The following is a 24,144-nucleotide window of genomic DNA, read 5'->3' as shown; positions in this document are numbered from 1 at the left end:
GAATGTGTGTTTGAGTCATTAAACAAACCAACATGTCACTTGTAAGCCTTTATTGATGATGCAAAGATATGAATACAATACAAAGCTGGAGTTATGAAATATAGTTTGTATTAAATTTTGACTTACAGGTGCCTGGAAGACATTTTATACTTCATCACATACGACATAACCATGTTAAATCCCAACCATCAGCAGTGATATTTTGGTTTATTGTAACATTTTAAAGCTCATACAAACAGAAGCAGCTGAGCCTTTTCAGGAGCATCTGTACTGACTTTCCAGCTGCACCCCCCCATACAGGCTAAGTCCAGTGGTTCCCCAACTGAACACATTTCCCACCACAGTGCTGTTCTTCTCACATAACATCTGGTCCCGGATATCTGCTGTGGTCAGCACATAGTCCCACACGTTGACATCAGTCAACCTACCCACAAAGGCGTCTGCGTTAGAGATGCCCAGTAATCCATCCTGGTCTTTGCCCAGGATGAAGACACCACCAGGGCTGATCGTGTAACCGTTTTTCAGGTAGCGCTGCTCCCCCACCATGCCATTGATCCACAGCTCTGCGCCGCCGGTGTGGGACGACCAGGTGATGCAGTAGTTGGCCCAGTCGTGGGACTTGAAGTTGTGCGGCAGGTTGACGAACTCGTTGCCGATCCAGAGGCCCACCTCTCTCGCATCTCTGTCTTCACCGATGGAGATCATCAGCTCATTGTCGTTGCCGTTGCTGGCGTAGGAGATGACGGTGTGGATGCCCTCGACCCGAGGCAGGACGTGCATGCAGACAGTGAAGGAGTTGAGGTCCATAGGATGGCTGAGGCGCGCCAAAGCGTAACTACCGGAATCTTTCTCTGGGAAGTTGAGCACCAGAGGAAACAGACCGCGAGGTTCTGAAGACAGAAAAGCCAGAATCAGACTGGAGACCAAGAAACATCCATCTCCCATCCTCATAGATCCACATTTACAAACAACAGTTAAATCTCATATTTCAGTCAGAATGAAAATAAAGTGCTCACCATTTCTGGAAGGCCTTGTGCTGCGGTGTCCACCTAGAGAGAATAAAAAAGAGAGAGAAATACCGGAATGTAAATACGAGAGCTTTCATGTCACATTTAGCCATCTTTACGACTACCAGCTCACGTACCTGAGTGTATGTGCTTCCCAAGAGAAGTTATCAGACCCTCGATCTTCAGCAGCCTGGACTCAATTTCATCTTGCCGACAAAATGCTAAAAAAAAAAAAAACACAAAAAGTGAATGAAAATGACACGGACTAGACTCATGTCCCACATAAATTCTGAGGAATAAAAGATATTTCCCTTTTGTGTAATCACACTGTAACAACATGCTACATACTTCCTTTCCCAAGGCGTGGGAGGAAAGAAGACTCCACCACACGGTCGTTGAGAGGCTGAGCCATGCGGTAGTCGTTCCACAGGGTCTTGTTGTTGATGTCCATCAGAGTACTCTCCAGTTTCCTGATCTGAACACAACAGAGAGCGAGAGAGAGAGAGAGAGAAAGGAAGAGAAACGTATGACACATAGCAAGACGTAATGTTCTAAATAAGCCTGTTTCTTTCAAACTGAGACAGTCTGGTAAAAAGCTGAATGTTTTACATTTTTTTATTAACTGGCATGTTTTTCTTCTGTCTGCCGTACCTGGTTATGTGAGAGAGTGATGGGCGTGTCGAACACAGTCCAGAGGATGCTCTCGTAGCAGGGCGGGGTGGTGAGGGAGCCCTGGTATCTGAAGAAGTGGTTGAGGTTCTCGGGGAGCATGGAGCGCACATCGATACTCGATATGTTCATGGACTGATCTGTCAGGGTCGCATGACAGTCACATTATCTCACTCAATTCAAGGTCTAGTAGCGTGGAGTTTTTTTGGTTCTTTTTAATGTGTGGTTTGCTGTGGGTGGACACACTGTTCCACAGATCTGCAGATACCGTAATGCTCACAGGATTTGCGGCAAAATGCCAAAAAATACTGGGTTGGACGAAGACTGCTAGCAAATAAACATAGATGTAAACAGTTTAGGTTTGAAAATGTTAAAAAAAAAATAGTCTTGAAGTCTATTTGTTAGATCTGAAGGATACACACGGTGAGTGTGTATAAACACGACGTTTGTTTGCTTACAAGAAAACTCCATGGGGGGCTTTAAATTCCCGTGTGGTGTCGCAGTTACTCACCTGTGTATTTGATTTTGTCCAGGTTGGAGATGAAATCACTGTAGTAAGTGTTCTCAAAATGCCCATCCTGGAGAAAAAAAACAAAGTGTCAAACTTAAAGCTTAAAAGGCTCTTTCAAAACAGAACAATTTCACTTGATTCGTTAACTATAATGCTCGATTTATAAACCTAAATAATAAAGTTAGTGAACCAGAGTCAGTTTGTAAACTGTGAAAGATGTTTACAATGGAGAGGTTGGGCAATAATCTTAATGTTCACCTTTATTATTTCTAATAACTTATATCCTGTGCTGTCCTGTGCTTCCTGCCCTATTATTAAGCAGCGTTACAACATTTCCAGATATTGGCAACCAACCTCAATCTCATCATTAACGAAGGAAGGGACGGCCACAACATCCACCCAAAGACCCAAAGTATAATAAAAATTTTCCTGTAAAGTTCCTCGTCAATGATCCTGAATCATTTGTCATTAAATGGGTTTGTCCAAATAGCACTAACTAATCGCTGCAGCGATGACCTCCCACAGCTGAGTGCTGATCCAGAGCATTCGTCTGGAAACAAGCACTCCTTCAATATGTCAGCTCATAGCTGGACACTCAATAGAGCCTTTACCCGGCAGGATGACCAAAACAAAGCTTCACACACTTCAAAGGACACTGAGTTTGGCAAATGATCATTTTTCATTCCGCAGACTTTTTTTCATTTCCCAAAGTTGCTATAGAAGAACTGACGGTCATCTATCTGAAAGAGCGTTGGCATTGTGTGGATGTTGAACAAGTTGGTGTTCAGACAAAGAAGAACATTGAGGAAGGGGAAGAAAAGTATTTGTGGCTTACGTACATCATAGAAAAAGGCGAGCACTGCCAGCCCGTCTGGCTTATCTCTGGCTTCAGTAAAGCTCTTGTATTTGTCAGAATTGTAATGGACAACATGGAGCTGGAAGACAATGCAGAACAGATTAGATACCAAAACATGCCCAATGACCCGCTAACCAAACACAAAGCTCTTTACTAAGGAGCAACAATATACAAATGTTGATTAACTTTAACATTAAGTCAAATCTTAAGTTATAGAACATGCAAACTAAGACTGGTTGATGGGCAGCAAAGAGACACATTAGCAGGAAACTATTCGGTAGAAAAACCAAATCCTCTGTCCAATAAACCTGCAAGTAGGCGGCCGAGAGGAGAGAAGGATTGATTTCCAAATGAAAAGATGTATAAAAGGTCTGTTTCCTTAATAATAAAAGTCCATTCATACTTTGACGATCTGTTATCATACTTCATTGCTCTACACTGTCGGAGCGAACCGAGGAAGTAAAATACTTTCTGTTCATATGTGGTTTTCTCACATAGTTGTAACTCATGTTCACTTTAGCATTCAAAAGCTAGACAGGTCTGTATGTACAAGCTGACATCTGTCTGCTTGAGTACAGACTTGAACGTAGGAAGGGTGTTTGCACTGTGCATGCAGTGGTGCACCAGCTTGTGTTGTGCAGCTGGTGTCTTTGTTCATCTTTTTTAAAGCCAACCTCTGCCATGTAACGGATGCCGTCTATGGTGTGCTCTGCTCCGCTGGCCTCCAGGTCCCAGCCGCCCCAGTGCAGGTGCATCTGGACAGCTGTGTATTTTCCCGGGAGGCCTTTGGTGATCTTCATAGTGGGAGGCAGGTCGATTTGAACTGATGGAAACATAAAGATATGGAGATGTTTAAGTGTTTTGTCAGAGAAAACATAAATGAGGCACCACACAAATCACAGATAGATAGAATTGAAATAAATAGAATAGTTTGGTTTTTTTTATGTTACCATCTTCCGGGCAGCCATTGGTTTAGCATGCAACAATGATGAAAGATATACAGATGTGATTAGAGACTTTTAAGAATGTACTAATTCTACCATATAGAAAAGTGTGGCTGCCTGAGGAGCAGCAAAAAGTGAAACTCTGCACACACACTGAAAACTAGTGAGCAGTCAAACTAAGTCTGATTTGTAGTTCAGTCTGGTCCTTTGACGCAAAGTAAATATTGAGGTCGGTACATTCATACATTTTCATACTGCTGGCTTCTCTTACCTGAGTGCCCGTTGTTGGACATGAGAAAGTTCCCTTTCTGAGCATCATATCCGCTGAGCTCCAGCTGTAACATGTCTGGGTTGTGTCTCACGCTGCGCCGCTGGATATCAATCGGGGACTGCTTCTTCCCGCCACATGAAGGGTACTTGGTTGGCCAGTGCATCTGGTCCAAAGCTCCCTCTGTGCCAAGAAAATAAACTACAATTATCGCACTGTAAAAATCCCCCACTTAGTAACGATGGCACTGGGCTGTGATAAAGTGATGCTATACAGACCATTGCTGCTGTTTACATTAGCCCTTGTTTATGGAGGATTAAAACACAGGTTGCTGGCTATGGCTGGCACGCACAGGACTTGTTCCGTTGGATATTGTTGAAACAGATGTGTATTTTCCTACATTATTCACTTCCAAGTTATTTACTAGCTGCGCGCGCTGTAAACACTATATAATTTGCTTCCATGCCAGGTATTTGGCATCCAGAAGACCCAGTGGCCAAATGGCTATAATAGTTTTAAAATAATCTTTACACGACTTGGAAAAAACGCGTCTTTTTCTTCTCGTAAACCAAAAAAAAAAAAAGAGCACTGGGTCGTCACGCAAGTTTTACGCATCCAGCACCTTTAAATTGAACCCAGTTCAGTCACGTTTAATGTTTCTTCAGTTAAAACAAAATGAAAAGACAGGATGTTGAGAGATGAAATAACCTACCTGTATATGTCCAGTGTATCCCATCATGAGGAATCCCAGCAGTGACAACACAGACCAAAACAGCGGAGACAAACACAGGGAAAAACTCCATCGCTGCGCCTCTGCTCCGTCACACAGGACACTGACACCTCTCAGAGGGTTTTCTCTCTGGATTTAAACTGCGAGTGAGAGGAGGCGTTGAAACCTCTGCTGTAAACGCCCAGAGCTCTTCTCAGCGGCCCCAAAGTGTCAGCCAAAGTCAGTTCTTACTGACTATCTGACGGTCTAATCTGAGATGTGGTCTTACATAGAGCTTGGGTTTAAAATTGATCTCAGTGTGAACAACAACAACAACAAAAAACGCATCATTGTCTGTATGCTGTTGGGTTCTCATTGCCAAATGAATGCTGCAGGTAATCATGTCAAGTAAATACCCAAAAACAAATCATTTATTTTCTCCTGGAGGACAAAAGTTGCTGTGTGTCATATTTGACCTTGGAATACATTGAAGGGCATTAGCGCATGTATGTAGACAAGGATATAAGGACCGTCTATCTTGCTGGCTTCCTGTATGAGCATCACAGTTAGCCTATCCATCTGTTCTTACATTTCAGCACTTTCTTTCAACATCAGAAACAATTGTTGATAAATTTGTTATTGGGAAGTTTAACAGGAAACCATGGCACACCCTCACTCTTTGCTGGTAAAACCTTGAGTCATTCTGAGGAAATTCAGATAGCTGCTGATAAAAAGATATCTGTGAGTTGAAAACATGAGAGCCAGGAGTAAATAACAGGATATTCTGAGGTGTATCACCTGTTGATGCACACCAGTTGCAACATGTCCAACGTCTCAACTTTGAATGCCAGAGCTGTCAAACTCAGGGGTGTGTGAGTGTGTGATTGCCCAGTTTGCCTCGGAGGAACACATGTCATTACAAAGACATTTACAAACAAGGGAAAGTGAAAAGATTTTTGCCGGTCTTCAGGGGGGCTATATTATAATTAGGGCAAAATCACAGTCCGGATTTTAAAGAAACTGTTCAACATTTTGGGAAATACATTTATTTGTTTTCTCTAGCCGAGAGTTAAATCAGGAGGAGAGGGAGACCAGTCTCATATTAATCTCATAGAAAACTGCAATTTATCATTTTTACACTTTTATACATTAACAAACGTCCTTCGGGCAGAGCTTAAATCCAGGGTTAGATTTGTAATTAGGGTTATGTTTGAGATGGTCAAGGATTTGAATGTGGCTTGTGCACTATTGTTGAAATCTAAAGTGTCTAAAGTAGGTTAAGTTTAGGAATGAATTTAGTCAGAGAGAGCAGGCTATTACAAATCTTTGTGTGTGTTTGTACGTGTTTGTCTGTGTGTGCAAAGACCTGAATAAATTACAAAGTGATCAAAGGACTCAGTTTGATTTAAGACTCTCATTGTTCCTTCCTCTCTGAACTGGAGTTTACAGCCTTTCTACGACCTGCACTTGATGGATACCAGTTGTTTTTGTGTTTGGTTAACAACGCCTAAAGGCTGATAGAAACTGTGTCAAACAAATCCAGGTGGGGGAAACTGAGATGAGATCTATGTCTGAAGTGACGGAACAGCGTTTTCTACACGCACAAAATCTCAGATCATTAAGGGGCCAACAGGTTTGATTCCCCTGGCGATTAACTTGCATACACTGGCACTTAGAACTTAAGCGAAGCTGTCTTCTTCTTTAGTAAATCACCAGGTTTATCTGTGCCTTGAGGACAATCATAGTTTTTAAAGTCTTAGGAACTTTAACGATGTAATTGTACCAGCCAAGCCTAGTAATTTAAAGGTCACATATGGTGAGGCTGACATATATGATTCAGCTGCAGATTGTATGTACAGTGTCCTGCATCAGTAAAGGGGAAACAAAAGAGCACAATAAAGAAAAACAACAGCTAGATCTTGTCATTATAAAGATAATAAAATTAAATTCATCTTATGTACAACTGCTCAAATATAGGATAATATTAATAACAGGTGCCCGCCCAAGTTCAGTAGATAGACACAATCACCGTGGGAATTTGACCTTTACAGTGGCTTCTTGCATTTTTAAGAGCCAGATGACAATTTATTACACTGAAGGTCCAAGTGGGTCATCAAATAAAAGCCCAACCTACTGGTTAATTAGCTAGTTTTGATGACGTGTGATGGCAATGTGGTTAACAGGCCGATTCAAACCGTATAACTGCTAGTACCTTGACTTTTCAGCCAGTAGCCTCTACCAGCCATGAGGATAAGTTATTGCTGCCCAACTACAGCTTGATCTACCCAGCAGGGATTGGAGGGGACTGTTGGATGTGATAATAAAATCTGCGAGAGAAAACAAAAAACTGAAAAATCAACAAAAACAACAATCTCCTTTTTGTATTGTCACTCTTTCAACATCATATTTGTTATACAGCATTGCAGGAGTCGGATACAGAATTCTATTATACAAGGGCAAAATCCATCGAATAACATTGAACAAAAAAATGTCAGGGGAGGCCTTAGCAGGAAATTGGCTTTAAATCATTAACGATGTGTCCAATCATCAGAAATATTCTTATTGGAATACTCCAAATAAAGAATTCTGAGCCCGACCCATATGGGGCCCTACAAATACCAAAGACATGTACTGTATGTCATAACGTGGTCTGGGGGAAAGTATTAACCAAAATCAAAAGTGCCATATTGATTGATGAATATGGGCATTGTCTATTCAAATCTAACACCACTCTCCTGTGTGATATTTTTGAGCTTTGTTGACCCATCCATCCACCCCAACCTCCTGCTAATGTGGACTTTGTTGCTCAACAACAAAACGTAACTATGGGTCATAATAAGTTGCTGCTCAGACGACCTATGGGGATGCATTAAATGGATACCAAATAATATTATTTTGTATCGCCTGCATTTTTTTTTTCTAAATTTATCTGCGAAAACCACTGTACAAAGCAGAACATGTGGAATCAAAATTACACTGCATCAATGATGACACAAGAAGTTTCTTAACATAAAGTTGAAAAACATGAACTGCAAAACAGGAACTTGAGTTTGTTGGGTGAATATAATTTTCTTTTCTGCACACATTGCAATGATGAAACAAAAATGTGATTGCTCTCATCTCCTCTTTGAACCGAATTCAACGAGCTGAGGTGACCTTGCTGGACTTTGTAAAGCATCAAACCCACAAATTGCAACTTGGATTTTGTGACTATAGGCTATTTTATATTAAGGTGGTAATAGGATTAAACATGAATGGACTGACAGAGCTGAAGTACTTGTTAATCTTTTAAATTACTTTTGGTATGTGCATGCATGTCAGTGTAGCTTCTTACTCTCCACCAGCACCAAAAAAAGTCCTGAAGTGAGCAGGATACAAAAACCATTATTTATTTCTGTGTGACAGTCGAATGGTTTTAATGGTGCAGTTGAATTGTTTGTATGTGGTAAATGATTGACATTGTCAATTTTCTTCAATTTTCTTATTTGCAATGATAATACAAAGTTTCCCTCTAAATATTACCACACAAATTATGCAAACTCAGATAATTGGGGAAGTTGTGTTACTTGGAACCACATGTTAAAAAAATTGTTATCTGTTTGTTCACAGTGACCCAAGTTATTTTGTAGGTATGCATGAAAACATACTGGTTGTTGGATTAGCTCTCTGGATCAGTAAATACAACTGTATAGAAAGAATCAATGGATTCTAAATCTTTATTTACCTTTTTAACCAGGGTCCATTGAGCATGATGGATCTTTCCAGGAACGCCCTGCTCGCACAGTTGCGCACATTCACACCTGGAAGCTGCCCAGTGAAACCACAGTCTGAGTCACTGAGCAGCTGCACTGGAGCAAAATGGTCATACTGTTGGACTTACTGTATGAAAAGGCATCTCTAAAGAATTAAGGCAATTAAGAACTAAGCAAATTCTGATTAATTGAACTAAAGATTTTTAGTGTCAGGGGGCAACGAGGGTGGAGGGCTCATGTTTAGCCAATTCTTCAAAAAATTTGCAGCAGGGGAAGGCCAGTAAATCAGCAAACCAGCTCTCACACCTCCTCCACCCAGTCTGCCTCATATTGTAATGTAATGTTGTGGCCGGCGCTTTGCTCATGGGAAAATATTTTACATTGGCTGACAGCAACATGTTACAGATCACCAACCCTTTTATCGTGCTTCCTTACATCTCGCTGCAGCCTTCTCCAACAGATTAGCAAACTGCCTCCAACCATTTCACAGGTAGGTGGCAGGGGAGGGGGCAGAGAGAGCCTCTCACACAGGTGGGAGACACTCTGGTTACCACCAGCTGACAGACTGGAGGATAATTCAGTAAGTGTGTGACTTAGGGAAAGTAAGTTCAACATTTTTGGAAATACACTTACACACTTGGGAAATACTCGTCTTGGGAAATACACTTGGCTCTTAGTTGTTACCAGGCAACCAGGCAAGGTACTGGAGGAAATTACTGCCTCTGATCAAGAAATAGTGCGTCACAAAACCACCCATTAAAAAGTGAATTGTTGTCTTTGCACTGCAGGCGGATTACACAAACAAGATATAATGAGTTCATTAGTGAGTTTTCCTCCACACACAGCCAGGCTAGCTTCTGTTTCCCTTCTGTTTCCGGTCTTTGTGGGAAGCTAAGCTAACTGGCTGCCAGCTTCATATTTACCTAACAGATATGTGAGTGGTACCAATCTTCTCCTCTAACACAAGGAAGTGAACACATTCCCCAAAATGTCATGTCCTTTAAAATTGAGTTAAAAGACCTAAACTAAAGTAGTGACCAAAGTTAAATAAAACAATAACTGTAATCAGTAATACATCAACATTTCATAAGGGTTTATACGTTCTAACAAATGGCTTTATTAATGGCAAATAAAACATTTACAAATGCTTTATAGATATATATCAGTTACAAGCCATCCAAAAGAACAACTTTTGGGTCACATGACCATAAAAAAATCCTCTTTGCTGTTGACTTTGCCCACATTTGTAGCCATGTGGCAATGTTGGACTGTCAGTTGGTCCAGACTGAAATATCTCACCAGCTATTGGATTGATTCCCATGAAATTTTGTACGGACATCCATGGAGTTAGGTGATTGCTTAGTTTTTCCTATAGCGCCACCATGAGGTTGATTTGTGGCTTATTGGATGGATTGGTTTGAAATTTTGTGAGAGATATTCAAGGTCCCTAGAGGAGAAATTCTAACTGCACTTTGTGCTTAGTGTTAATTAGCAAATGTTATAATGTGTGTGTTAGCATTTAGCTCAAAGTTGCTTTTTTCCAGAAGGTCAGAGGTCAAATGGTCCAGCAGAGGAGTCTTGCTCATAAATTAAAGAGCTAAAATGAGATCGTAAGTGTCCTGCTGCTAGGCCTAAACACTAGCCAGGGGTATTTTCCACAACATGGCAAACATAAAGGTTGTTCTTATGAATGGCTTATACTAATCTAAAAAACATTGAATTATTCATTAACCCTGATAACCATTATTAATGATTAACCACAAACCTTCTCCAGGACGAACGCTTGAAGACTGAGCACCTTTTCTTATTTCTCAGTACAGCCGCTGTCAAATAAATGTAGGTACTCATAGCGTATTGGTTGTAAAGGCTTCAAACAGGCCTGCTTCCTGCTCAAAGAAGCCGTGATGGGAGGCAAAAATGTGCAGCTATGTGAGGTTCAGTTTGTGGTCAAGTTCATTGGAAAGCTTGTGAATAAGAGCTTAGATTTCTGCCAGTGCCTCCAAAATCCACTGCCCATAAATGGGCTGTACAGAGCGCAGCAGGTATCAGGGGGTGAATTTGCTGACAAATAGTGCACATGTCATGGTTTACTGGGATATTTGAAGAGAACAGAGCCATAATTAATCTTATGAGTAACACATATGCTTTTATGACAAGTCAAAATGTCTACTATGCAAAAAGGTCTCTGCTAAAAAGACAAGAAAAGATCTTTAACTACCTACCAATTAATAATTTATTTGTTACTATACCTGTAATTGATATTCCAGGCTGACCAACAGTGACATAACTCGTATTTTATGAACACATTTGTCAAGGCCACTTTATTCCTTAATCTTTTAGCAGAAAGTAACACATTTACTTCAGTGCTGCACTTAGATACAATTTGAATTTTTCTACTTTACTTTCCATTTCATTTTATGTTACTTTATACTTCAACTCCACAATGTTTCAGAGTGAAATATTGTATGTTTTACTGCATTACATTTTATTTATCTAACAGCTGGAGATTAGACAGCAGATTAAATGTTTATATACAAAACATAATCAGTTCATAAAATATGATGTATTAAACAACAGTACATGAAGTAAAATAGCTCCCTTTCAACCAACTAAATATCAAAATACTGCTAACATATCAATCAATCACTAATAATGACCCAGTACAGTTAAGTACAATTTGTTGCTCATACTTCTGTACTTGTACTTAAGTAAGATTTTGAATGCAGGACAGTTACTGGTAAATGAAAATTTATAGTCTCTTATTGCTACTTTTACTGTAGTCAGTGTTTTGAATATTTATTCTACCACTGTCCTTCAATTGTAGTTTCTTAACAAATCCCCTGAGCACAGAATGGACTACATGAAGTTTATGTTTTGCTGTCTTAATTCTTTAAACGTTCATCCATTGCTGACACTATATCTGTGCTTTAATCATAGACTGTATGGCTCATTCAGGAAATACATTTACACATCTGTTGAAGATTACAGGTTTAATCATGTGAGGACTCACTGCAAAAATATGGAGGTTTTTTTTTGGTTTAAGGCTGTGACTGAGAATCTGGATATTCCTCTTGAATAATGTGGAGTCAATAAACTCCTCTATCCTTGTGTTGATAATGGACTCTATCCTTACTTGGAAATGTCAGCTGGAGGCACTTGTTGCCGTGTCATTTTTAGTGAGGGCATCCAGCCAGCAGATGGCGCAGTTGGATGTAACACTGACAGAGTCTCAAGGTCACTGCAGCAAGGTTTCATCACCCTTAAGCTCCAGCTCTGATTTGCCATGGATGCTGCACTGTACTGCGCAGCTGCATGAACCCCATGTCCTGTAGTGATGAGATGTCAGACGTCTGTGGGAAACCCACTATTCACTCATGATCTGATTCATCAAAGTCTCTAAATGAATTAGTGGTGCAGTCCCTGTATTTAAAACATAACTGTTGCACGTACTCATGCAAATCCAAGTCGTCCTGACAATGTCTCATTCTGAATGGATAACTAACTAACTAATGGTTTAACTAACTTCTACCCATGAGTACAGGTTAAAGTTAACCCAGTATTGTGTTGGTGCTGGGTACCAGTGATTTTTACTGTGTAAATATTATGTGGGAATAATAAAACACTTCCAAACATTATGTATGAATTCTATGACACAAACAAAGGCATGCGGGGAAATAATGTGTTGATAATAATGCAAAACAAAAGATGTCCTGATTTAGAATAAAACTGGGGAACATTTGGATGAGAATTGAAAGTTTTTTAGATGTCTAGGTTAGGCCTACATATAACCATTGTTTCGACAGCATTTAGATGACTGTTTATTCTGTGAAAAAAGGTCATGTAAGAAGACTAAAACTAGCCTACAGTAAAAGTACCACTGTATAAATATACTCCAAGTAAAAGGCAACAAAATGAACTTAAAGTATCAAAAGTCAAAGTACACATCCTGCAGGTATCATTATTATTGATGTATTAATATGTAAGCTGTACTTTACTGTTGTAGTTGGTGGAAGTGGGGCTCTCGACATCTTATAGCCTAAAACCATTACATCAGTGCTGTGCTTACTGTGGATTAGATCTAATAAGAAAATCAGACACGTCTCCAGTGGCACAAATTTAGTAAAATTCAGATGGGAAAAGAAAAGTCAATGCCAGAAAACGTGACCAACAGTGACATGTGACCAAGCACGAACCACCGCATCGAAGATCCTGCCTGCCTCTCTGCACGTACTCATCTCTGCGTCATATTTCCGCATACTGCCTTTGTCATCCTTACATCACCAAAAAAAATACATTTCCCATAATCCACCGTAAATAAAAGCAGAACACCATTGTACTCTGCACATTTATATACTGTGTTTAATACAAGTGATGCTCCTGCTCAGATACTAAATTCGCATCCTCATCGTCCTAACTCGAGGTGTGTGACTCCTCGCGACGGCGAACGTGCATCCCTCCTCGCACTCGTCTGCTCCGTAAATCAGCCCCAGCCAATGACATTGCTCCATTGCCCCGGTCCTTCCTGATTACGTTCACTTATCATCGACACCGGGGCGTCACGAGCGCCTTCTCTGCCTGCCCGCACGAGAGAGACACAGCACCGTCCTTGCACACAGTTAGGCCGGAAAGGTAACTTTAACTCCCTTTTTCTGCTTTTTATCTCCAGATTCTGGACAGGACAAGAACTGTTAAGGTTTATAGAGCCAATTTTAAGACAGTCTGTATTGATATTAACAATTTATCATCTTTTAGAAAATATTTACATGGGGTTTTTCATGCTCGACGACAACGTCAAAGTCTTGTCCTTGTGTTAGCTGGTGATACTTTGTTTCAGATTTTTATACGCGTCAGTTAAATCCTCAGTTGATGGCTGTATGACTTACAGGATGGAGTAGTTTGTAGCCCACCCGTCTATTTTTAAACCAGGCCGTCAGCTGGCGAGATGTCTCTCCATTTAGAGCTGCAGTGTGTGGGGAAAAAGGGCGTCAAATTGCAACTCCAACTTCCAGCAGACAGTCTTTTCCATTTGTTAAAGGACCGTTTTAAGACTTAAAGGATGTGATGAGTTGTCAGACGCTGTCACAGGCTTACACATGCAGGGGTCAGGCTGTGACGAAGCTACCAGTTGCTTGCAGCAGACATGGGGGTGTGTCCAACGAATAAAGGAAAAGTACTGCATGTAGTGATATTACACGAGCTTCAGTGTTCAGTGGTGGTTTGTCATCTCTTTTTAGCAGATCTCCAGAGGATGTATGTGGGTTTAACTCAGTCACTCAGAAGTTTATTACTGTAGTTTTAAATGTATTATTGTTATTATGCATAATTATGAATCTAATTGTTAATACACAGTAATGGCTTGCTTTTATACTGTTATGCAGGCCAAGAAGGGATTAATCCCAATTTACATGCACATAAAACATATCAGGTATCAATCCTTTATTATTTATTTATCTGTGGCTGCCATTTTGTGCTGCCAGGTTTCCTCCTTCCTTTCCACTGGTTACAGTACTCTGGCAGCAAAAATATGTGTGTGAGACATCCACAACAGAAATATAGTGTATATGCAGTGTATGCCAGGGCTGCAATAAATGATTATTTTCTGATTAGCCTGTGGATTACTTTCACCATGACTCAATTAATAGTTTTTACTATAAATGTCAAAAAATAGTGAAAATACATATTACAGTTCTCCTAAAATCTTCATCAGACATTTCTATATCTATAAGTATTACTGAATTATCAAAATAGTTGCCTGTTAATGGGTAAATTAGCTAATATATATATCTATTTGGGTTCAGTAGAAGTGGTTATCATTTTAAATTTGCGGTTCCAATACCAAAGTGGTACCCTTCTTTTGAGAAATATTAACATGGTTTTCTATAAAATCTATTTTCATTCCATTTCCTTTTTAACTAAAGAGGCTAAAATTCTTAAATGTTGTATAAACCTTACAAAATATGATAAAACTGACAGTTTGTTTATACCAACCAACAGAAGTATTATGGTCCGATACACAGCCCCAGTAAACTATAAAATATTTCCATTTAGCTAAAGAACAGAGGCAAAATCACTAAAACACAAATACATGTTTTAGTGATTTTGCCTCTTGGCTGTAGCCATGGGCAAGTTTCCACACAGACTTTTAAGGACAAAGAATTTTCCATTAGTTCTAATGTAGTTACACTCTAGCTTAACTTTGGAGACTGTACTCGAGTTCACTCATGCATTTAGAGTGGGTAGATGAGTGTGTTAGTCCATGGACTCAGGGCAAGTTGGATAAAACAAATGAAAATCAATAGCACAGTGGGCATCATGGTCAGACAGTCTAGCTTAAAACCTTCTCTGACCTCCACTACTGGAATTTGGAGAGATAACGAAGGGTTCATGAGATTAGACCACTACCGAATCCTGCAACACACAAGAGTGCAGTGATAGTTGGACAAAAAGAGGTCAAACATGCATTGTGACGAGCCACTCATTTATCATTTCTTAAGGTGTCTTTTCACTATTGTTATCAAGAGTTCTTGCTTAACTGTTTGACAGTAGTGCTCTCAACTCCGTTTTGCAAGCATTTTGCAATGCTGTTTTGTAATCTGATAAATTAAGTAAACTGAAGGGACATGCACAGATTTTTTTTGCTGCATAAGCCACGCCTTTCTGTGACTAATATCTCTGCAATCCTGGCCACCCCACATCACTTGGTTCAGGTGGTGTGCGTGGCCAATACATATATATCTTCAATTAGAGAATGCATGAGATGGTTTATTGCTCTGTCTCCAAACTCCAGCCATAAATTAGATTACGTTTTGTTCCAACTTTGTCATTGAGCATTTCAATTTTTGCCCAGTCACTGTTTTGGCTCGAAGCTTTAATTCAGTAAGTAACAGTGCAGTGACAGTGTCTGTCTGCTTGGCTTGTGGAACAACACTATACCGATGTCTTTTTCCTGTCATTTCATCTGCAGATCCAGAACCATGTCCATCCTGAAGATCCACGCCCGTGAGATTTTTGACTCCCGTGGCAACCCCACAGTGGAGGTTGATCTCTACACCAAGAAAGGTACTGTATGACTAATATGTATGTTTTTATGTTCTGTTTAAGTTTAGGAATTTTGGTCAAGGATGGCACAACTAGCTAGCCAATTACAGAACACCTTTGTTACAAATCACACTTTACTGTATGTTTTACAGGTAATTCAAAGTCATCCATAACTTGGCATAAAAGCATAAAAGTTGCAATTACTGCTCAGTATATGTAATGCTGCTTTAAGGACATATTTGTTTCATAAGTTATTATCTTTTAAGTTTCTTACCAAATAACATAGCTGGTGAAAGCCAGTTAAATAGTAGATTATGATGGTTAAGCCAGTGTGGCTGCTCTGTTGTGAACTCCAGGCCCAGTGGATCAGATCAGATGGTTAATGTGTGAAAATAGCTCCTGTAATATCACACTGCCTCTCCAGCATTCTGTTACTGTAATGGTTCTTGTTCAAGAGCACTAATAGCTCATACAGTAGGTACTGCTAGCAAACCAGTGAGATTGAGATGAGATATTGCATGCAAGGTAGAGATGACACATACATTTAATCTACAGTATCCTTCCCTCACCTAACTGTAAACTAGATTACATACTGAAGCTGCAGGTCATAAAACATCTGAACGCTGCACTGTTTAGCACGTAATAGCGTTGAGAAAGTAAAGTTGAGATCGGCTTATTCAATTAACTAATGGCCGGACTGAAAGTTTTTTGCCAAGCTGCTCTGTTCTGAGAGCTAAAACAAAGGAACAGCTCAACCCAATGAAATGTTCTGAGAATGTTAATGAAGCAACCTGAATGACCATTGACATGGAAGCGAGTGGGACAGGCTACACTGCCTTTAACACACTGGTTGGAAATCGACTGCTTTATTCTGCAGCCCTGGTTTGGGAGGGTTGCTAAGTGCTCCAGTTTACTGTAAATAGCACCTTTATTCCCTTTTTGGACAAGGATCCCTTTTAAGTCCACCAGGAATGTTTTGGCATCATTAACAGCACAGACCAAAGCGAGTGCGGCACCCAGAGCACGTCTGTCATAGTAACTGTAATGTGTTTAGCTGTGTTATGTAACCAGCTTGCCTCGCGATCATGGGCATACTAGAAAACCTCCTTTGCTCGTTGTAAGAATGATGTCATTTCAGTAGGTCTAGTAACCTAGAGAGACATTTATATTCACTCTTATTGTAACATCCTCTGCACAGTGGGGTTATTGGCACAAAATAGAAATTTATTTGACTGTATATTTGTGGATACAATCTCAGTAAATTCAGTAAATTCATACTACTGATGACTCTTCTGATTATATTTATCCAGGTAAAATATAAAGCAGATATAATGTGATAGCTCTACATCTCAGTTTATAGCCTGATGGGCTGATGCCAGCATCCCCCTGCTGCACTTCTTGATGCAGATGATGTGTTAAGCCTGAGCTCACAACCGAGACAGCAGCTCTGTCCTCCTGTCCTTAATCCCTTCAGACTCGCACCATCCCTGCCGGTCCACTGAGCAAAGTGAATAGATTTTTGCTCATCCCAAATTTTTCTTTGCTTGGGTGAATCCAAAATGGACGTCCTCTTATGAATGGGCGGGGCTTGGCATCCTTCCACAGATGCACTGCACATGCGCAGTTGGCAGCCTGTCTTCCCCTGTTACATCACAGCCTTCTGCAGCACCGCCAGTACAACTTCCTCCTCACATGCTTCATTTCTCCGCCGAACAGAGAAACAATCGACAACATTACAGAGGCAGGGGAAGACTTAGAACCCAGACTGCATTTTAGTTGTTGGCGCTCCTTTGAATACCAGACATCCCCTCCTACACTCAAGTCCTGACAAACATGTTCTTGTCCTCAGAGTCTCTGCTGTATAAATGGCACATCGTAGTCACACACAAAAGTCAGAGAGTTGGTTGTCATGATAAAGCTTTATATAGTAAAATTGGATTGGAACATTTATCATACTGCAGTCAGTCCTTTACTGTCTTTCTTGGACATGACACAGCACTTTAGGAAATGACAATTTCGAAACGTCCTCTGTGTCTCCAAGGTCTTTTCAGAGCTGCAGTACCCAGTGGTGCTTCCACAGGCATCTATGAGGCTCTGGAGCTCCGCGACAATGACAAAACACGCTACATGGGCAAAGGTAAGGCATCTTCCTCGATCCCCCATTTAAACTATCTGGTTACTTCTGTTCTGCTCATCTCTTTAATGTCTTTTCCTCGCTATTATACTTTCTGTTGTCTGTCCTCATCTGTCACTTCTTCATTTCTGGTTCCTCCATTTCTCCTCCTTCTGTTAGGAGTCAAAAGAGCAGTTAAATATATAAATGAATTCTTGGCCCCTGCATTGTGTAACCAGGTAAATAACGTGTGGAATAACAGGATGACTCTTTTACTTATTGCTGTGCACAGCAGCATGGGTTTGCCTTTGGAAACTAACCATTGCAGGCATTAACAGATGTTCACAGATCAAAAAAGAAACAACTAATAAAGAGCACAATCATAGATGATACCAGATAACTTATCACAGTCCTCATCATGATTGCAAAATAATATTTTATCTTTCAAAATGACAAAGTCATAAGATTGGAGGGGGTGCGCTGTGGTCATCTGTCTCGCCTGCGCTGCATGGTCGTCTTCTGTCTGGGTCAGTCATGGTCTGCTTGTCCCTTGCAGGTGTCTCAAAAGCTGTTGAGCATATCAATAAAACAATTGCACCTGCACTGGTTAGCAAGGTAGGACCATTTATTGTTTGACTAATATTACAGTTAAATGTTTAATTTCAGTAGAAATCATGTAAAAATATTAGTAACATTGGCAGCAGTACAGAAAGGCTCAAAATGACTAACTGTTTAAGAACAAGTGGTAAGAAACTGCATAGAAGTGACATGTTGAGCAGCTGTTTGTTGTTCCTTTGTCTGAGTATTTTACATCAACCTCATTTTTTAGTCTTTGCATTTATTAACGTGATACACCTAAAGTATCTAAAAACCATTACATTAGCAGAGCTTCAGTGTTATAGTTCTGAGATGCTGTGATTACTCTAACGTTATTGGAGTGTGTTCTTCTGAACTAATGAGTTAAGATTAAACCTAATTAGTCTTTTACCTCTAAATGTATAGTATAACATATGATATTATGTCTAATCCAGGATGTGAGTGTTACAGAGCAGGAGAAGATTGACAAGCTGATGCTGGACATGGATGGCACAGAAAACAAGTGTAAGATACTACTTATGTTCTGTAACTCTCTTGGCAATATCAGTGCAGATGTTTGTGATCCAAGATTTATAAAATTCAGTTTACTGACAACATGAGTCAGTATGTTGCAAGTACAGTGAACAGAACTGTTTTATGGCAGTATTTTCCAAGTATCTCCAGAAAATTCACCATATCTTGATATATGTAAATATTGCAATATTAAATTACAAATTCAAGTCTATCCCTATGTTTATCCTCTGCCATTATATTGTGAAATCTATCCAATAAAAGTGTGTCCACAGTATGTACAGTACACTTTCTGTTAATAATCCCACAATGCAATGCTTCAGAAACTTTGGCAATTTTACAACTCTACATCAAGTGTTGATGCCGGTTCACTGCTCACTCCAGAGTAAACTAAGGAGTGTCTGTTATACAGCAGGCAGTGAATGAATGAAGAGAGGGAGAGATTTTGGACACTGAGTTGTATTTTCAACATTCATGGGAGTTAATAAAGATGTTATTTTGAAATAATGACATCAGGAACTATTATTAAAAATACACACAAAAACATCAACAAGTGCTCATACATTGTGTTTTTTTTTGCACAGGAAATATTATACAATGAACAATATAGACATCTAGGACAATAATATTTCATAAATATAGTCTTGAAAGTACAACAGACAATGTATTGAAATATTTGTGTCTGTCCTCCCTTAGCTAAGTTTGGTGCTAATGCCATCCTGGGCGTCTCCCTGGCTGTGTGCAAGGCTGGTGCAGCAGAGAAGGGTGTCCCCCTCTACCGCCACATTGCTGACCTGGCTGGCAACCCTGAAGTCATCCTCCCAGTCCCAGTGAGCATGATAGTTGAATTGCCCAAGTCATGTAGCACAGGCTTTTTTACAGGCTTTTAATGCTAATAGGCCTAACAGACATGTACCATTAACGTTTGATCATTATATCCAGTTGTGATTCCATTAAGCTGAAAGTGGATCCTCTCCACTTCCCTTCAGGCTTTCAACGTCATCAATGGCGGCTCTCATGCAGGAAACAAGCTGGCCATGCAGGAGTTCATGATCCTGCCTGTGGGAGCCAGCAGCTTCAAGGACGCCATGCGTATTGGTGCTGAGGTCTACCACAACCTGAAGAATGTCATCAAGGAGAAATATGGCAAGGACGCCACCAATGTAGGGGATGAAGGAGGCTTCGCCCCCAACATCCTGGAGAACAAGGAAGGTGAGAGCAAACACACAGAAAGCCACAAGAGTCTCATTACAAGCCAACAGAGTAAAGATCCAGCCGTGCAAATCAATTGTTATTTTATGAAACATTTAGGAGGTGATCATCGAAAGTTGTTACTGTGTTCTTGACTTGTCTAAAGGGAGTGTCTTGAAAGCAGTGCATTCTTAGGCCTTCCCAGGGTTGTACTTTACTTATCATTTCACTCTTGGGCTGACATATGGTTTCTAAATTAAGGCCTCAGCTCAGTACTGAGTGCATTGACTGCCAGCCTCTGACTCCAGTGTCAGGTCAAGGTGCTGATGTGGCAAATGCCCCAGTGGAGCAGAGTCTTCAGAGGTGACTCATTCAAAAATGAATGTTTTGATTTTATTAGCAACATCATTGGTCACATTTTTACTGTAGCATGCTGTTTTTGTTTCAGCTCTGGAGCTGCTGAAGAATGCCATCGCTAAGGCCGGCTACACTGATAAGATTGTTATTGGCATGGATGTGGCCGCCTCAGAATTCTACAAAGGTGGAAAGTATGACCTGGACTTCAAGTCTCCTGACGACCCTAACCGCTACATTTCCTCTGACAAGCTGGCTGACCTCTACAGGAGCTTTGTCAAAGATTACCCTGGTGGGTTTTTAACACTTAGTATTTAATTTACAGCCTGAAAACTCTCTTTCAGTCCACGGTTGCTGCTCCCCAAGAGGCAAAGATTTCAAGATATTATAGACATCCATTTAGTATAGCAGGATAAAGGCAAAGCATGAAGGACAGACTCAAGTAACCGGACTAGAGTATTGGCAAGTTACTTTATCTTACATAAATTGTGATCTGTTATGCCATACATCCAGTATAGCATAAACAGAACCATATGTGCATATGCTGTGCATGTCTGGAAATTTAATCTACCTTTTTGGCTACAGCAGGAGGCTGTTTTCAGCAAAAAACCCCTCTAAAAATCCACTGTACACTACTGTCACAGTTAGCAGGTAGCTGGTGAACATTGTGGAGTACTTAGCAGCTTGTTTCTGCTGCCCCCAAGTGGCCAGAAAAATCAGTTATTCAAGATTTAAGGTTTCTTAAACAGCTCTGATGTGTTTTATTTATGAACTGTTGTTAACATCGCTCTTTCCCTCTATCTATCCTAACAGTTGTGTCCATTGAGGACCCCTTTGACCAGGATGACTGGGAGGGATGGTCCAAATTCACAGCCAGCACCAGTATCCAGGTGGTGGGTGATGACCTCACTGTCACCAACCCCAAACGCATCGCCAAAGGCGTGACTGAAAAGGCCTGCAACTGCCTGCTGCTCAAAGTCAACCAGATTGGCTCTGTCACAGAGTCCCTGCAGGCGTGAGTGTACACAACAGTCAAAGCAGTGTGAACACATTTCTTGCCAAAATCCAAGAAAGTAAATAAAGTGTCACCTGACTCACAGGGGTTACATGTGTCTCTTCTTTTAGCTGCAAGATGGCCCAGAGTAGCGGCTGGGGTGTGATGGTCAGCCATCGCTCCGGAGAGACAGAGGATACCTTCATTGCTGACCTGGTGGTCGGTCTCTGCACTGGACAGGTAAACTTAACTGACAAATAATTTTTAAAAAGTTCATTGGCTTGACAATGCAAATCTTACTACAGATGTAGCTTGTACATCACAGATTTGGCCTTATATGCCATTTATTGTCTTCTCCAGATCAAGACAGGTGCACCCTGCCGATCCGAGCGCTTGGCCAAGTACAACCAGTTGCTCAGGTAGGTCCAGTCCAAAAACATATGCATACTTATTATGGCTAAATAAAAGCTTGGTCACACAGAAATTGTGAGTTGTGTAACCTTGCTCCTTAAAGGCACAATATTGCAGGTATTCTTGGGCTATAGATCAATCCACCTTAACAAACTGTCATCACTATTACTCAGGATTGAAGAGGAGCTCGGCGACAAGGCCCGTTTTGCTGGCCAGAACTTCAGGCACCCCATCTGAGCAGGTCTCGTTCCACGGGCCTCTGTGTGTTCATTGCTCATAAATAACCCCCACACATATACGCCACGCTAGGTCACCTGCCCTGTCTGGAGAGAAGATGGAGAAAACACCGCTGAAATCCAAGGTCCAAGTCTGTGGTCTGTGGCGTGGAGAAGCTGCAGTACGTCTTAGTACAACCACAGTTCAGTTCATCCTAAAACTATGCTTTAGCTCCTGATTAGTGTCGGTCCCTATGTTTGTGTCCGTATAACTGTGTGAGAGATTTTTCTTTAGCTTCTTGTGAGTTGTTGTAATTTTTGGTCCTCTACTGAGTATTTGAGCTACTGTAACTTTAGTATGGCTCTGCCTCGAGCAGTGGTAAGAGTACTGTATGTGCAATCTGTCGCATCTGACAAGGTCTCGTGTTGCTGTAAGCGTTGGCAGAAATATGTAATAAACAATATAGTTTGAAGTGTTTTGTGATTTCTTTTCATCCTCATGTTCTCATGCTGAAACTTCAATTATGTGTACTTTAATTCTTATAATGTTACAATTCCCATATCAAGTGAAAGGTTTTTAATTTAATCAGTAACAAGACCCATGGGACAAAACAAAGAAAACAACTCTAATACTCTAATTTAATACTTCCATTTGCTCACTACAGCTCATAAATTTTACAGTCAACTTAAACAAAGTTCTATTCACAAATAATTGAAAGCTTTCTTGCAGGTAAAGTGAGAGTATCTGCAGTAAAGGGGGTCCTCCTCAGTTCCTGCTCTTGTCTGTTTGAAGTGTGTGATGTAATCTGAGTGCCACAGAGAGGCAGAAACATGAGCTCTGTGCTCTGGGATGCCATTTCTGTCCCTCCCCTGGGTAAAAGAATCCAGGAGCTCCATGCAAGCTCTTTTTGTACTGAACCCTGCCAAGATAAATGAAGGTCTATTCACCAGTGGAATGGTACCAGAGGGGATTGCCAGCTGGGTCTGTGCCACGCCAATTCACTTTGTGTGAGCCCTGTCTGAACCTGCCTCCATTGTTTAGCCGTCACCAAGGAGATGTATTACAAATCATTGGTACAAAGACACAATATACTACATATTACAGAATCTGGAAAGTCCTCACTCAGCTGTTGTGGATTTCATTTAGCAACAAATGAGTGAGGGAAATCTTTCTCACAACTAAATGAATGAAATGTTTTTCACATAAAGTTAAGCCTCTCAGAGAGAAAATCTAACTTGTAAATTGACACCAGTGTTGTAATATCTTTCATGGGTTTCTCTGAGACTGCAATGCTGGATTTCTTTTCTTTGAGACCTGCGCCATCTAGTGGTCAGATCTATGTAGTAAACGTCTTTGACATGTTTCTATAGCATTCCGAGGGCAACAAATATGTTCTACCCCTATGGCATCTGAACGTCTACTTGATTTGGGTTTCATCAGAACATTTAGGCATGATTCATAAGTTTTACTGTAGATAAAAAAATGAAAATATAAACCTATGAAAGTGACGCGACTTTGTAACCTAAAATCAACAGCAAACGATACTTATTTGACTATACTATATACTATAGGCCATACTAGCTCCTGCTGAGATGAGGTCTAAACGTACTAGAACAACAAATAGTTAAGCATTTAAACTGATTTATATAGGCTAATACAGTTTGTTGACTTTACTGTGTCAGAGGTTTCTAATAACAGCCCTGTTTAGCGGAAGAACTCACTAATCGATCAAACACATGATGTCCGATCCCTGTGCGCTTCTCATTAAGTCTGTTACAGAGGCTGAAGGTCTAAGTATAGTTCCTGCGCCGGGTCTGATTTACACTACATGACAGGAATTATTACAATTATTCAAAGTTTATATAAACAAATCATTTAAAAGGGACAGACTAGCGGTTTCACTGTACCTATATATCCCTATCCAATCAACAGCGCAAAAAGAAAAGGTGAGACTCAACTACAAACCCTCGATTACACAACTAGGCCTGCATAATGCGCATGCGC

General features: G+C 40.5%; 2 protein-coding genes across 3 annotated transcripts; one reads left to right on the top strand and one right to left on the bottom strand.

Annotated features, from left to right (window-relative positions):
- Positions 1-44: 44 nt before the first annotated feature.
- Positions 45-5,147, bottom strand: ca6 (carbonic anhydrase 6). The gene is made up of 10 exons (XM_022741558.1): positions 4,968-5,147; positions 4,259-4,438; positions 3,718-3,866; positions 3,027-3,122; positions 2,188-2,254; positions 1,659-1,816; positions 1,356-1,482; positions 1,145-1,228; positions 1,017-1,049; positions 45-890 (listed from the first exon to the last, which is right to left on the bottom strand). The coding sequence occupies exons 1-10, from the start codon at positions 5,056-5,058 to the stop codon at positions 256-258; spliced, it is 1,620 nt and encodes a 539-aa protein (XP_022597279.1). The 5' UTR covers positions 5,059-5,147; the 3' UTR covers positions 45-255.
- Positions 5,148-13,239: 8,092 nt separating this feature from the next.
- eno1 (enolase 1) lies at positions 13,240-22,612 on the top strand. 2 transcript variants are annotated; one of them, XM_022741484.1, is made up of 12 exons: positions 13,240-13,345; positions 15,681-15,775; positions 17,796-17,891; positions 18,424-18,482; positions 18,899-18,968; positions 19,671-19,804; positions 19,964-20,186; positions 20,614-20,811; positions 21,333-21,534; positions 21,645-21,753; positions 21,874-21,932; positions 22,098-22,612. In XM_022741484.1, the coding sequence occupies exons 2-12, from the start codon at positions 15,691-15,693 to the stop codon at positions 22,159-22,161; spliced, it is 1,299 nt and encodes a 432-aa protein (XP_022597205.1). In that variant the 5' UTR covers positions 13,240-13,345; positions 15,681-15,690; the 3' UTR covers positions 22,162-22,612. The 2 variants fall into 2 exon arrangements, with proteins under 2 accessions (XP_022597205.1, XP_022597206.1); XM_022741485.1 differs by lacking the exon at positions 18,424-18,482 and adding an exon at positions 18,048-18,106.
- The last annotated feature ends 1,532 nt before the right edge of the window (positions 22,613-24,144 follow it).

The sequence above is a fragment of the Seriola dumerili genome, unplaced genomic scaffold (assembly GCF_002260705.1).
Source record: "Seriola dumerili isolate Sdu_G_001 unplaced genomic scaffold, Sdu_1.0 BDQW01000056.1, whole genome shotgun sequence".
NCBI classification, from domain to species: domain Eukaryota; kingdom Metazoa; phylum Chordata; class Actinopteri; order Carangiformes; family Carangidae; genus Seriola; species Seriola dumerili.
Note: the sequence above shows the minus strand (reverse complement) of the source record. Positions and strands in the feature narration are given on the sequence as shown.

Coding starts and splice junctions, on each gene's coding strand:
- ca6 (XM_022741558.1), bottom strand. CDS start 5,058: ATGGAGTTTTTCCCTGTGTTTGTCTCCGCTGTTTTGGTCTGTGTTGTC. Junction 3,123..3,717: donor GCATCCGTTACATGGCAGAG/GTTGGCTTTAAA, acceptor ATTGTCTTCCAG/CTCCATGTTGTCCATTACAA. Junction 1,229..1,355: donor CCCACGCCTTGGGAAAGGAA/GTATGTAGCATG, acceptor TTTTTTTTTTAG/CATTTTGTCGGCAAGATGAA.
- eno1 (XM_022741484.1), top strand. CDS start 15,691: ATGTCCATCCTGAAGATCCACGCCCGTGAGATTTTTGACTCCCGTGGC. Junction 18,483..18,898: donor CACCTGCACTGGTTAGCAAG/GTAGGACCATTT, acceptor TGTCTAATCCAG/GATGTGAGTGTTACAGAGCA. Junction 19,805..19,963: donor AAGTCATCCTCCCAGTCCCA/GTGAGCATGATA, acceptor ACTTCCCTTCAG/GCTTTCAACGTCATCAATGG.